We start from the raw sequence: 14,517 nt of genomic DNA on the forward strand, positions 1-14,517 counted from the left end.
TTTCTGGGATCTGGAGAAACCAAAAGCCTGCAAAAGTAAAAAAAAAAAAATGGCAAAGTGCAAATATGTGATTTGCTTATGTAATAATATTGGTGGTAGGCCAATAATGGTGCAGGGAACAGGAATGAAGGAAGATCTTGTATGGAGTGAAAAGACAGTAGGATCAGGTAAGATTAAAAAACAAACAAACAAACAAAAACAAAAATATGGTGTCACTTTATAGCTCTTGCTGGCCTGGAACTTACTATGTAGACCAGGTTGCCCTTGAATTCAGAGTTCTGCCTACCTCTGCCTCCTGAGTGCTGGGATTACAGGCTGTATTTTAAAACTACATTTATTTATTTGTATGGAGGGATACACATTTGCTACAGCATACCTGTGGAAGTCAGAGAATGACTTGTAGCTCTCTCCCACCTCCATGTGGGAACTGGGGCTTAAATTCAAGTTGTCAGGCTTGGTGGCAAGCACCTTTGCCTATAGAGCCATCTTATTGGCCCAAGACACATTTTATAAGGAAAAGATTATTCAAATACATACAGAAGGTTCCTGATTTATCATAGTTTAACTTAAACTTTTAAACTTTGTGATGGCCTGAAAGCCATATGTATTCAATTTTTCCTGAACTAGAAGTAATGCTATGTGAAGAATGTGTCTTAGGGTTTTATTGCTGAGAAGATACCATGGCCATGGCAACTCGTATAAAGGAAACATTTAATTGGGGCTTGCTTACAGTTTCAAGGTTTTGTCCATGATCATCATGGTGGGACATGGTGGTGTGCAAGCAGACATGGTGCTGGAGAAGGAGACTACAGTTCTACATCTTGATCCACAGCAAGCAGAAGGATACTCTGTACCACACTGGGCATAGCCTGAGCATATGAGACCTCAAAAGCCTGTTCCTACAGTGACACACTTACTCCAACAGGGCCATACCTCTTAATAGTATCACTCCCTCTGGGCCAAGCATTCAAACACTTGAGCCCGGGGGAGGGGGGAGCATTCCTATTCAAATCACCACTGTATGCAATGCTGAAGAGCAGCAGTGTCTCAGCTTCTTGTCAGCTGTGTCATCACAAGGGTAGCAACTGATATTCCATGGTGTACTGTGAAGTTTGGGAGGTTATGTATATAATTGCATTTTAAAAAGATTTATTTATTTTTATTTTATATGTATGAGAGTTTTACATGTATGTCTGTGCACTATGTATATGCCTGATACCTATGGAGACCAGAAGAAGGTGTTAGATCCCCTGGGACTAGAGTTACAGAGTGTTGTGAGGTTTTATGTGGGTGATAGGAACCCATCCAAGGTCCTTTGCAAGAGTAGCAACTGCTCTTTAATGTTGACCTATCTTTTCAGCTGACTTAAATGCTTTTTTGATTTATGATATTGTCTATTTATGATGGTTTGATTGGGAACGAACCCTGTATACATCAGGAACACCTTATGTATATGTATAATATACATATATAATAGTATGCATAATAGTTCATTATGTATAATAGTTATACATAATGTATAATTATGTATAATATTCATGTATAATTATGTATAATATTTATGTATAATAGTTCATTTAGTAACGTCCCTTTGATACATTTGTAGATGGAGGGTTGTGTTTGTACATAGAAGCAAGGTCATTACTCAGATGAAGAGAGTGAACCAAAGCCACATGGAATGTAGTTTATGTTTACCAGACACATAGCAAGTTTGATTAATGGAAATTGTGGTTGAGTAGATTTGTGAGAAAAGTTTAATGTAATTCAGTTTTAAGACTTGGTTAACTGGATAAAGGAGAAGGATTCAGTGAGTTAGGAAGTTTTAGATGGAAACAGTTTCCTTAATGAGTCCACTGTGGGCATTTTATAACTATATATTTTATATTTTATAACTATTGCCATGGGTGTGGTTTCTAATGATGGACTAACAATAGCTTCAAAGAAAGTGCTTTAGGAATGGACCAGAATTTGGCACTCAGCTGATCTGGTGTTCCTGTGGCCACCTCCAAGGGCTCAGGCTCCTTTAGCTCTTCTGCTCTAATAATAATAAGGCATTTTGTGGGCCTGTGCTCCAGCTATCACATTTATGCAATTGACCATTGACGTGGAAAGTGAAAAGGATGGGGGGAAGGTGCACTGCCTAACTGAGTTAACTCCTGTAAGCAGGCATTCTGTAATATTTGCACAATATTATGTCTTGGTTCACATGAGGGGCTTATTGTAGTAATCCCAAATAAAATTGAAGTTCTTTCACTCAGAACTGGAGATAGAAATCAATAGAAGACCTTTGTGTCCAATGGTGAGAATTTGCATCTCTTTAGCTGTCATCTCAGGATCTACCAAAAGAAAACAAAATAGAATTTAAAATGAAAAGACCTAAGTATTGTTGACTTGCTTTATTTATTTTTATTTTTTTGAGATCAGATCTCACTTTGTAGTCCTGTCTAGCCTAGAACTCTCTGAAGACAAGGCTGACCTCAAACTGAGAAATCCTCCTGCATGTGCCTCTGAGTACTGGATTCAAGGCATGCACCACCATGTCCAATTGCTGCCCTGTTTTTAAATAAATCCTTTATTGAAGTATAAAACAGTTACCAAAAAACAAACAAACAAACAAACAAAACAATCTGTCTGGGGGGCTGGAGAGATGGCTCAGAGGTTAAGAGCACTGGCTGCTCTTGCTCTTCCAGAGGTCCTGAGTTCAAATCCCAGCAACCACATGATGGCTCACAACCATCCGTTATAAGATCTGGTGCCCTCTTCTGGCCTGCAGGGACATATGGAGACAGAATACATAATAAATAAGTCTTTTTTTTTTTTTTTTTTTTTTTTTTTTAAAAAAAAAAACCTGTCTGTGGCACTAGCCAGAGAGCAGTCCCTTGGTACCATGCTTATCAGTTTAACTCTTTGCTGTTTTAGGAGGAAGAAGGATGTGCTTTCTTCAGTTGCGGTACTATCTCTCTCTCTTGTACTGTCACCTCTACCGCTATAATTTGAACGATGCTCAAGGATTATGTGATCACCTAGTAAGAGAAATACTCAGCTGGTCCCAGTTACCTGTAAAAGACAATAAAGATTGCTCAGGTATGCTTTTTAAAATCTGTCTGTCTATAAATCTGTCTGTCTATCTATCATGGTTTTCTGAGACAGAATTTCTTTGTGTAAATAGCCCTGACTGTCCTAGAACTCACTTTGTGGAACAGGCTGGCCTTGAACTCACAGAGATCTGCCTGCCTCTGGCTCTCAAATGCTGGGATTAAAGATGTGTGCCACCACTACCTGGCTTGTTTTTTTTTATTTTGAAACAGGGTCGTGCTGTGTTTCTCTCTGATTTTCTTGGTACTCAGTAACTAGCCCCTTGCTGGCCTGAGCCTCATGAGTGCTGGGATTATAGGCATGTGCTAACCCACTGGCTTAGTAGCATTAATATTAGAGAAAAAATAGTTCATACGTAAAAATTGTCCTGCCTTTACAGTGACTGTTATTCTATGTGGGTTTTACATGTCAGCGTCTCAGTTACAGCACAGCTGTTCTTTGAGATTTATCTAAGAAGTCATTAAAGTTACTTCTCTCAAGGAGTCAAAACAAGTTCACTTGCTTCCTAGTTCCTTGCAAAGGTTATCTCCCACTTTGTGAACTTCTGTGTCACTCACTTGATTGTTTCCTTTGCTCTGCAGCTTTTCAGTTTTGTGAAATCCCACCTGTCAGTTGTTGACTTTAATTCCTGAGGGAATGGAATTGTATTCAGAGAGTCCTTCCTGCACCCATATCCTGTAGAAGACTACCTATGTTGTCTTCTAACAGTGTCAGTTTCACATTGAGGTCGTTAAGCCAATTGAGCTGGTTGTTGAGCAGGGTGATTGATGTGGGTTTAATTTCATTTTTCTACATGTGAACATCCAGTTTTTCTAGCATTATTTGTCTTAGTTTGCTTTCTATTGCTATGATAAAACACTGACCAAAAAATCCCAGAACTCAGGAGGCAGAGGCAGGCGGATCTCTTGAGTTCTAGGCCAGCCTGGTCTACATAGTAAGTTCTAGGCCAGCCAAGACACCCTGTCTGAAAGCAATTAAAAAGTAACCCCCACAAACTACTCCCCAAAACACTGATCAAAGAAACTTGTATAGGAAAGGGTTAATTTCATGTTACAGTTTACAGTTAATTTTACTTTCCCATCATGAAGGGAAAACGGCAGGAACTATAGGCAGCAACTGAAACAGACCCTAGAGGAGCGCTTCTTTTTGTTTGTGTTTTGCTTTTCAAGTCAGGGTTTCTATGTGTAGCCCTGGCTGTCCTGGAACTCACTCTGTAGACCAGGCTGGTCTTGAACTCACAGAGATCCCCTTGCATCTGCCTCCAGAGTGCTGGGATTAAAGGCATGTGCCACCACCACCACCACCGCCTCCTACAAGGAGTGCTTCTTACTGGCTTGTTCAGTATACTTTCTTTTACCACCCAAGATGCATTTTTCTTAATTGAGGTTCCTTCTCCTAGATAACTCTAGCTTGTGTTAAGCCAACAAAAAACTAACCAGGGCACACCCTTTACTGAAGTTGATATCTTTTCCTCAAGTTGTATTTTTGGCATCTCTGTCTAATATCTCTGTAATGGTATGTACTTAGGTTTGGGTCTTCTATCCCGTTCTGTTGATCTACTTGACTTCTTTGTGTTGTTTTTATTACTGTAACTAATACAGCTTGAAATCTGATTTGGTAATCCCTCTAGCATTGTTTTTGCTCAGGATTTCTTGACTATGTGAGGTCTTTTGTGTGTCTGTATGAATTTTAGTGCTTTTTTCTTTTTCTATTTCTGTTAAGAGCATTATGACTGTTTTGATTGGAATTGTGTTGAATCTATAAATTGATTTTGGCAGGATTGTCATTTTACAGTATTCTACCAATCCATGAATGTGGGAGATCTTTCCATCTTACAGAGCCTTTCTCAGTTTCTTTACCTCATTGGTTAGGTTTATTCCTATATATTTGTTGGTTTTTTGAGGTTATTGTGAATGAGAGTGCTTCAATGACTGTTGTATTGTAATCAGTATATAAAAAGGCTACTGTTTTTTATAAGTTGATTGTATGTGTGTGTTTTCTGCCACTTTGTTGAACATATTGTTTGTTTCTATAAGTTTTCTGGTGAAATTTTGGTATTTTTTATGTATATAATCATATTATCTTCTTCAAATAGGGATAATTTGACTTCTTTTCCTGTTAGTGTCCCTTTGTATTCCTTCTCTGTCTCAATGCTCTAGCTATGGCTTCAGGCACTGTATTGAAAGGCAGCTGTGCTTACCACTATACCTCAACTCTATATTGAAAAGGAGCAGGATAGTGAACAGCAACTCCAGCTGGACCTGGGCAGGGATCTGGGGCACTTGCTGACCTAGCTGGATGCACTAGGATGTGATTCTGGATGGTCCTGAGCATGTGGGGCAGTTCTGGGAGGGGCCTAGGAGACTCTTCTGGGTGATTTTGCACTCCAGGGTGATGACACTAGATGAGCCTGAGAGTGGGGGTTGTCTCAAGTAATTTTTACATCTTTATAATTTGTTGAGACTCTCCTATTGGTGTGCTATATTCCTTAGATTCCGAGAAGTCTCATTGTGAGTTTGCAGTGACTAGAAATGTACATCCTGAGGCAGCAGTCAGAGTTGTCCAGTGCATGGCCCGTTTCATGGCTGCCTATTTCACCAATGAACCACTCTGCATTCTGCCTCCTCACAGTGTGAATGTTCTTCCTCCACTACATATTAAAACAGGTATATGGTAAACAAATACTTTCCTACCTTGCTTTGTACACATGCTATCTAAAGTAAGTATCCTGTGTGATTGCACTGTTTCAAATTGTTACTCAAGCTTGTCTCTATTCCTGAACCCATTGTTATTTATTTTAGCCTCCAGACTAGCTGAGATTATGCGTGTGAGCTGCTACTCACAGCTCACATTTACTTACCTTTTCTTTCATCTTCCTTCTGCCTTCCATAAGCCAGCCTGCCTGCCTGCCTGCCTGCCTGCCCTGCCTGCCTGCCTGCCTGCCTGCCTGCCTGCCTGCCTGCCTGCCTTCCTGCCGCCTTCCTTGAGCAGAGCACATGCATGGCAAGTGCTCTATCAGCCCCTTTTCTGTTGTTGCTTGTTGAGACAAGGTTTCATGTAGCCCATGTAAGCCTTAAGCTCACTGTGTAGCCAAGGCCTTGAACATTTTTTAATCCTTTTGCCTCTGCTTCCCAAGTACTGTGAATGACATGTACTGTACTTGGATGCCAGCCCACGTGCGTGCATGTGTGTGCGCGTGCCCATGCGTGTGTGCACATGCAGCGGCCAGAAAACACCTCAAGTGTCATCCTTAGGCATTATCTACCCATTTTTTTCTTTGTGTTTGTTTTTGAGTCAGGACAGGGTCTCTCACTGGGTTGAAATACACCACATAGATTGGATTGGTGGCCCTGCAACTCAGGATCAATGTACCTCTGCTGTCTCAGTCCAGAGATTACAGGCACACACAAACATGCCTGCCTTTTTTTTTTCTTTTTCTTTTTTTTTTTTTTTTTTTTTTTTCCTTAATATGGGTTCTGGAGCTCAAACTCAGATCTTCATGGGTGTAAGGAAAGCACTTTATTGACTAAACACTCTCTCCAGACCCTAGTCCTTTTATTTTTTAAGATGAAAACTGATGTATTAAGCATTTTATACATTTTGAATATTTTCTGAAATAAAAAAAATGGGCTCTATGGATGATGTAAAACGAGATAAATGCAGTCTCTATCTTCCAGATTTCATAATCTACTATGAAAAATAGGAATGTATTTCTGAATAGTTCACAGTTATTATATATTGTAATCCAATGTTTTTTTAAAGATTTATTTTATTTTTAATTATGTGTCTGTGTATATTTGTGTGTATGTGCGTGTGACTACAGTACCCAAGGGTGCTTGTGAGCTGCTGATCATGTGGCTGGCAACTGAACCCTGATCTGGTAGAGTAGTCTGTGCTCTTAACCACTGAGCCATCTCTGTAGCCCCTGATCTGGTACACATGTATGTCCATTTATCAATCTCACAATGCTTACCGTATTTTGTGTAATGCACTCATTCTATTCTGCTGTGTTTCTTTGTCTTTTAAAGAATGTTTATATTTTATGCATAGCTTATTTAAGGAAACACATATTTCAGTCTTAAAACTTTTCTAGAGGGTATTATTTTTTTTATTCTGTATGTCTCTTTATTGTTTTGGAAATTTTAACTAAAGAAATTTAATTATGTAAGGAGGTGAGAGTTGGAGTACATGTATGCAATTATGATATCATTTTCTCTAATTCACTCACAGAGCATTCCCTACGACTTATTCCTCTACAACACTCTAAAGTGGCCAGTTTTGTTAGAGATCAGAATCTCTCAAATGTATGGACAGTTGAATATGCACTCGAATTATTACTTATTGGTGGCCTGATTCCAGAGGCTGTGTGGTTGGCACATAAACTTGGAGACTGGAAGACATCTGTTTCCATTGGTGTGGCCTTCCAGGTTTTCTGTAAGCATGATCTCAATTTTGTGAGGTATGAATTCTTGAAGTATTTATTTATTTATGTGTGTGTGTGTGTGTGTGTGTGTGTGTGTGTGTGTGTGTGTGCTTGCACAAACATTTGGGTGTATATGTATCATAATGCCTATGAGGAGGTCAGAGGACAAGTTGTGGGAGTCGCTTCTTTCCTTCTACCATGTATGTTCCAGGGATTGAAGTCAGGACATAAAGCTTGGCAGCAGACGCTTTTACCTGCTAAGCCATCTCACCAGCCCAAGATATGGATTTCAGGATAAGCTTCAAGTATTGCATAATAATACCATCTTAAGTATTTTTGTATTTTTCTTGTTGATATTTGTGTATGTGGAATCCTTCATTCTGCATTGTCTGTTAGGACCTCTTTCTAATGTTTTTGTCTTTGCTGCGTAGTGTAGTAACTGCTGAGCTTTTCAAATGTGGCTAATGAGACCAAGGAGTTGGATTTTTCAATTTAAAGTAGAAGCAAATAACTATCTGCTACAGTGATTACTGTGTTGGACAATGTCTCAGTGGCTTACTTACTTTTGCTCAAGCATTTACTTAGCATATTTATGTTAGTAATATCCTAAAAAGTCAATTAGAGCTGGGTGTTGGTGGCGCACGCCTTTAATCACAGCACTCGGGAGGCAGAGGCAGGTAGATCTCGGTGAGTTCGAGGCCAGCCTGGTCTCCAAAGCTACACAGAGAAACCCTGTCTCGAAAAAACCAAAAAATAAAAAAATAAAAAAATAAAAGTCAATTAGATAGTTGGGGAATTTGTCCCAAATAGGATTTGGAGGTTGTTTTTCCTTCCCTTTCTGTAAGCAGGGTGAACAAAGCAAGTAACTCCTTATTTTCTTAAGTACATTTACTTCTTGATGTAAAATGTTTTCTTTTTCTAAAAATTTTATTTCTCTTAATTTGATGTCATTTCAGGTTCAAGAAAAAGGGTATGAACCTACCATTTAATATGATACCAGCACAGATTTTCCAGGAAAAACTACAATATTTTTTAGGTCAGCCAGTCTCTTTCGAAGCAAAAAATGAAAAGGGTTCAAGATATAAGCAATTTACAGGTGTGTTATTTATATACATTCTAAGGATATCAGGTTAATATGAACCTGTGCTATTATAAAAGCTTATGAATATTTAGAAATATGAATACCTTGACAAAATTATCAAAAATTTGAGGCTATTTATACTTAGTCATAGAAGCACCTAGCACTGATGTCAGACGAGCTGGCATGGTAGCTCAGGGGCAGAGCACTTGCCTGGTATGTGCTCCTCTTGGGGTCTGATCCTGAGCACGGCAAGAGGAAGGAAAACTGATGTCAGCGGAAAACATACTGTGGCCTGGGGATACAGCTCATTAGTAGAATTGCTTGATATGTAAGAGGCCCTCGATGCCTAAAACAAAACAGCTGAATGGAATTATATTCTGTTTGTTTTGTACATATATTTATATTTACTATTATCTTGGAGATGGGATCTTGTTATGTATCCTAGTGCGACCTTGAACATTCATCCCTTCCTCCTGCCTTGGGCTCCTTCTGAGTGCTAGGTCTACGGCCATGAGCTACCATACTTGGCTAATGTTGCCTTGGTTCATGTTTGATAGATCCCATTGAAGAAGAAGATGCTAATCTGCTGTTTGGGTCTATGCAAGAAGTGCTGAAAGCATCAGTCATGGCTGATGCAGATATCGTTTCAGAGACACTGCAGCTATTGATGGACTCTGCCAAGGACTTCAGTAAGAAGCTGTGGGGCTTGGTACCTGTTGACTTGTATCTTCCAGCACCTCCGTTGTATTGTCCCCAGCCAGCTGTTCTTAGTGAAGTAAGCTCAGTGCACTCTTCTCTTAAAGTTGATTTCTTTTTTTTTTTTTTTTTTTTGGTTTTTCGAGACAGGGTTTCTCTGTGGCTTTGGAGGCTGTCCTGGAACTAGCTCTTGTAGACCAGGCTGGTCTGGAACTCACAGAGATCCACCTGCCTCTGCCTCCCAAGTGCTGGAATTAAAGGCGTGCACCACCAATGCCCGGTTGATTTTGTCTTCTGTAAAAAATAATCTGATAATAGTGATCTTGTTACAAACGCAAGAGCAGTAGATAAACTTCTGGTTTCCAGCAAAGTATGGCCTTGGTAACATACCAAATAGCTATTTAAGTAATAGTAACTGTTCTGTTGTCCTCAGGAACATGGTGACAATCTTCTTTTAAAAGCTGAAAAAGATAATCGCCAAAAGCTGTCTGGAATCCTGCAGCGAGTGCTCTTGCTTTTCCGGGCAGCTCGATGCTCTTTTGCGGTAGCACAGTGGTACATCTTGCAGCTGAGGTGGGCGAGAAAAGTCATGCAGAAGGTACGGGCTGTGTTAGTCATTCAGGTGCTGTGTAAGACTCTTGAGATATGCTCATATTCACTCCAAGTGCTTCCCTGACGACTCCTGTCCTATGAGTCTACATATCTTGGGCTTATTTACAGTAAACAACTCAGGTAAATTTTTTCTGTGAATTTCTGGCTTATCTCACCCTGTGTGGCAATAGAAAGTGTCACGTACATAAATTCTTCCAGACTGTACCTACTCATTCCACCCTAAAGCATAGAAGATTTCTTCTGTTCAGGACCCCTCCTCCCCTACTTGCTCCGGAGGTCAGATCTGTGTTCTGTGATAACCTCAGTAGTTCCAGGTGTGGAAAATTAAGGGGGAATTCTTGGCTAGGTTACTATCAGGAGTCTTTTTCACTGGCTAGGACTTCCTTTGCTGTATACTATTGAGATGTGCAGTTTGATTCTGGGCCTCCCATGCCCTTCCATCCTGATTTCTGCTGACTCACCTGTCCTCAAGCTGACTAGGTATTAGATATGTCTCATTATCCATGTGCAAGTCCTTATTTTTGAAAATTGGCTTTTTTTATCATTTTTTTTATTTGAATTAGAAACAAGATTGATTTACATGACAATCCCAGTTCCCTTTTCCCTCCCTTCCTCCCCTACCACCTCCCCAACTAAAACCCTACCTATCACATACCCTTTCTTCTATTCCTCACCTGACTCAACCTTTCTGCTCCCTCATGCCCTCTGCATCCTTCCTCTTCTTCCCTTCTCATTCTCGTAGCTCCCTCCCACCTCTTCCCATGCTCTCAATTTGCTCAGGGGATCGTGACCCTTTCCCCTTCTCCAGGGGACAATGTTTGTCTCTTTTAGGGTCCTTCTTGTTTACTAGTTTCTCTGGCAGTGTGGATTGAAGGCTGGTAATCCTTTACTCTATGACTAAAATCCGCATATGAGTGAGTACATATCATGGTTGTCTTTTTGTGATTGGGTTACCTTGCTCAGAATGATTTCTTCTAGTTCCATCCATTTTCCTGCAAATTTCAAGATTCCATTGTTTTTTCTGCTGAATAGTACTCCATTGTGTAAATGTACCACATTTTCTCTATCCATTCTTTAGTTGAGAGGCATCTAGGCTGCTTCCAGTTTCTATTACAAATAGTACTGCTATGAACATCGTTGAACAGATGTCCTTGTTGTATGAATGTGCTTCTTTTGGGTATATTCCTAGGAGTGGAATTGCTGAATCTTGTGGTAGACTGATTCCCATTTTCTTGAGGAGTCGCCATACTGATTTTCAAAGTGGCTATACAAGTTGGCACTCCCACCAGCAGTGGAGAATTGTTCCCCTTTCTCCACATCCTCTCCAGCATAAACTGTAATTGGTGTTTTTGATTTTAGCCATTCTGACAGGAGTAAGATGGTATCTCAGAGTTGTTTTGATTTGCATTTTCCTGATGGCTAAGGATGCTGAACACTTCCTTATGTGTCTTTCAGCCATTTTAGATTCCTCTATTGAGAATTGTCTATTTAGTACCCCACTTTTTAATTGGATTGTTTGATGTTTTGGAGACAAGCTTCTTGAGTTCTCTGTATATTTTGGAGATCAACCATCTGTCAGATGTTGGATTGGTGAATATCTTTTCCCAGTCTTGTCTTTTTTTTTTTTTTTTAAGAGGGGACAAGCATCTCATTGTATAACCCAGGCCAGCTTCTAACTGAGGCTTCTGAGTGCTAGTATTCACCTCAGCAGGCATGTATCACCATGCTTGACCAAAATTAGCTTTAAAATAACTTTATATAGGCTGAACGGTGGTGGGACACATCTTTAATCCCAGCACTTGGGAGGCAGAGGCAGGTGGATCTCTGGTCTACAGATCTAGTTCAGGACAGCCAGGGCTGCACAAAGAAACCCTGTCTCGAAAAACAAAAACCAAACCAAACCAAAACAAAACTTTTTATAGGTATGACATATATGTCTGCATGTGGTTTGTGTATGTGAAAGCTAGTGTGTGCATGAGAGGGTTCAAGGACACCTCAGGTGTTAGTCCTCATCTTCCTCCTTATTTGTGACAATTTGCTATTGCACATGCCAGGCTAGCTGGCTCACAAGCTTCCAGCAATTCTCTTGCCCTTAGAGCACTGGGATTACAAATTCATGCTATGTCCTGCTTATTGTGGATCCTGGAGATAACGAATTCAGGTCCTGTCAGTAGCATGGCAAGCACTTTATCAATTGAGCCATTTCCTTAGCCTCAAATTAGCTTTTATTTGTTTGACATATTTTCACTGTACAGCCCTGACTGAAATGGTACTTACTATGTAGACCAGACTATCCTCCAACTCAGAGAGATCCACTACTTCTGCTTCCTGAGCACTGAGATTCCGCCCCAACCCCCAGACAGGGTTTCTCTGTGACTTTGGAGCCTGTCCTGGAAATAGCTCTTGTAGACCAGGCTGGTCTTGAACTCAGAGATCTACCTGCCTCTGCCTCCCGAGTGCTGGGATTAAAGGCGTGTGCCACCAATGCCTGCCTGAGCACCAAGATTTAAAGATGTTCACCATGATGCCTGGCCAAACAAGCTTTTTTTTTTTTTTAAGATTTATTTATTATGTATACAGTCTTCTACCATGTATACTTGCATTCCAGAAGAGGTTGCCAGATCTCATTATAGATGGTTGTGAGCCACCATGTGGTTGCTGGGAATTGAATTCAGGACCTCTGAAAGAGCAGCCAGTGTTCTTAACTTCTGAGCCATCTCTCCAGCCTCAAACAAGCTTTCTAAAGAGAAAAATGAGGTTTAAAAATTCACCTCCCATAAAAGTATGTTAAACTTTTTTCCTCTCTGCCTGATTGAAGGCAAGATGAGTCACCAGCAGCTTACTGGAATCACCCGCGGAAGTTCGGCCAGGGCTCTTGCTCTTGCTGAGTCTGCTCAAACCCCCCACGGTCTGATCCGAAAATACGGGCTGAACATGTGCCGTCAGTGCTTCCATCAGTATTGTGAAGAACATAGGCTTCATTAAGTTGGACTGAGCAACCTTGAATGGATTATTCATGACTGTCTACCCAGTGAAACAGATCATGCTAGTCTTTGTACATAAAAAATAAAAAAATGGAGACCTTCAAAAAAAAGTATGTTAAAGTTTGTTCATTTTGTTCATTGTCATTACAATGGAGACAGAAAGTAGACAGTGGTTTCCAATGTCTGGAGAAGTGGGAAAGAGAGAGAGAGAGAGAGAGAGAGAGAGAGAGAGAGAGAGAGAGAGAGAGAGAGAGAGAGAGTGTGTGTGTGTGTGTGTGTGTGTGTGTGTGTGTGTGTGTGTATGGAGGCGGGGGAATGTGGTGTTGATGAAAAAGTTCCTGAATTAGACAGTTATTATTTATGGTTGACTAACTGAATATAGCAAAACCAGGTAGCCATCACTTATAAAGATGAACTTTATAAAACTTTTTAATTTTTTTAGCTTTTTAAATTTTAATTCCATTAAAAAATGATACCAAATTAAGTATCTGCACCATATTAGTTTTCTATTTCATTTTATCAAATTGCCAAAATTTTGTGACTTAATACTTTGTCCACTTATCTCACTGTTTTTGTGCACCAGAAGTCCTGCAAACCAAGCTGGTTCTATCTCAAAGCACTCAAGGGTAACAGCAGAGTTGTGCTGCCTTTCAATGTCTTGATGGGAGAACCCATTTCCAGACTCATTCAAGTTGTTGACAGTTCTGTTCATGTGGCCGTAGGACTGAGGCTCCCATTTCCTTGCTGGGTCTATTTCTTAGAACTATCCTGCTGATAAAGTGTTTGTTGGAGGGGCTGCCTTTAGTGTGCTTACAGAGCATTTGATTAGATCCCCTCTTTCTTGAAGTGACAGGTAGAAGGATGCTGTAAATTTACTGCTCAACTTTTCTCTTGGTATCTATAACAGTACCCCCTTTAAAAATAAAAAGCCCTTGCTGTTAGAGAAGCAGTGTGATTGTTCTGTACTATCTACTACATTTGTAATCATGTCTTCATTTAATGCCATTTAGCTTGTTCATTCCACTGATATACAGAGGTTTGAGTAGATTCAGGCTCAGATCTTCTTCAAAAGACTCCTTTGGAACTACTGTGTACTTCGCTGAGGCCCCACAGTTTTAAAAGTGAACTAGCTCAAGGAATGTGGGTCATGTCAGACCCTGTATCAAGTTCCCCATCAACCCATCAACTTCTTGACGTTTTATCAATAGTCCTTTCCTAGAGTCATTGCTTTTTAGGACTTGCCTATTGATGACTTTCCATTTCTGTCATTTATAGATTCACTTTTTAAAAGTTATATATATAAGTAAGGTTTTTGTTTGTTTTGGTTTTTTTTGGGGGGGCGTTGCTTGTTTGTTTGAGACAGGGTTTCTCTGTATAGTCCTGACTGTCCTGAAACTCACTTTTTGTAGGCTAGGATGGCCTCAAACTCTGAGAGATTCGCTTGCCTCTGATTCCAAGTGCTGGGATTAAAGACATTTGCCACCACTGCCCAGTGTGAGAAGGTTTTTTGTTTGTTTGGTTTTGGTACTGCACAGTTCATTTCAGATGAGATTTAATATTTTCTTGCTTAGGACTGTAGGGAAAGACAGATAACTATAGGAGATATGAGTGACAAAATAATGCAA

At 40.1% G+C, this 14,517-nt stretch overlaps 1 protein-coding gene across 18 annotated transcripts in view; it reads left to right on the forward strand.

Annotated features, from left to right (window-relative positions):
- Cplane1 (ciliogenesis and planar polarity effector 1) overlaps positions 1–14,517 on the forward strand; it is a 99,234-nt gene that overhangs the window by 20,055 nt on the left and 64,662 nt on the right. For 16 of the 18 annotated variants that reach the window (XR_004768559.1, XR_003482447.2, XR_003482448.2 and 13 more), the window contains 6 exons: positions 2,920–3,084; positions 5,589–5,762; positions 7,327–7,555; positions 8,476–8,615; positions 9,158–9,375; positions 9,730–9,894. Coding sequence is in view for 15 of the 18 variants with exons in the window: in XM_027401316.2 (XP_027257117.1) it covers positions 2,920–3,084; positions 5,589–5,762; positions 7,327–7,555; positions 8,476–8,615; positions 9,158–9,375; positions 9,730–9,894 (1,091 nt within the window). In the remaining 3 variants the exon portion in view is untranslated. The remainder of the gene's footprint in view (positions 1–2,919; positions 3,085–5,588; positions 5,763–7,326; positions 7,556–8,475; positions 8,616–9,157; positions 9,376–9,729; positions 9,895–14,517) is intronic. The other 2 variants (XM_027401323.2, XM_027401324.2) reach the window with 2 other exon arrangements.

This window comes from Cricetulus griseus, chromosome 2 (assembly GCF_003668045.3).
Source record: "Cricetulus griseus strain 17A/GY chromosome 2, alternate assembly CriGri-PICRH-1.0, whole genome shotgun sequence".
Lineage (NCBI taxonomy): Eukaryota > Metazoa > Chordata > Mammalia > Rodentia > Cricetidae > Cricetulus > Cricetulus griseus.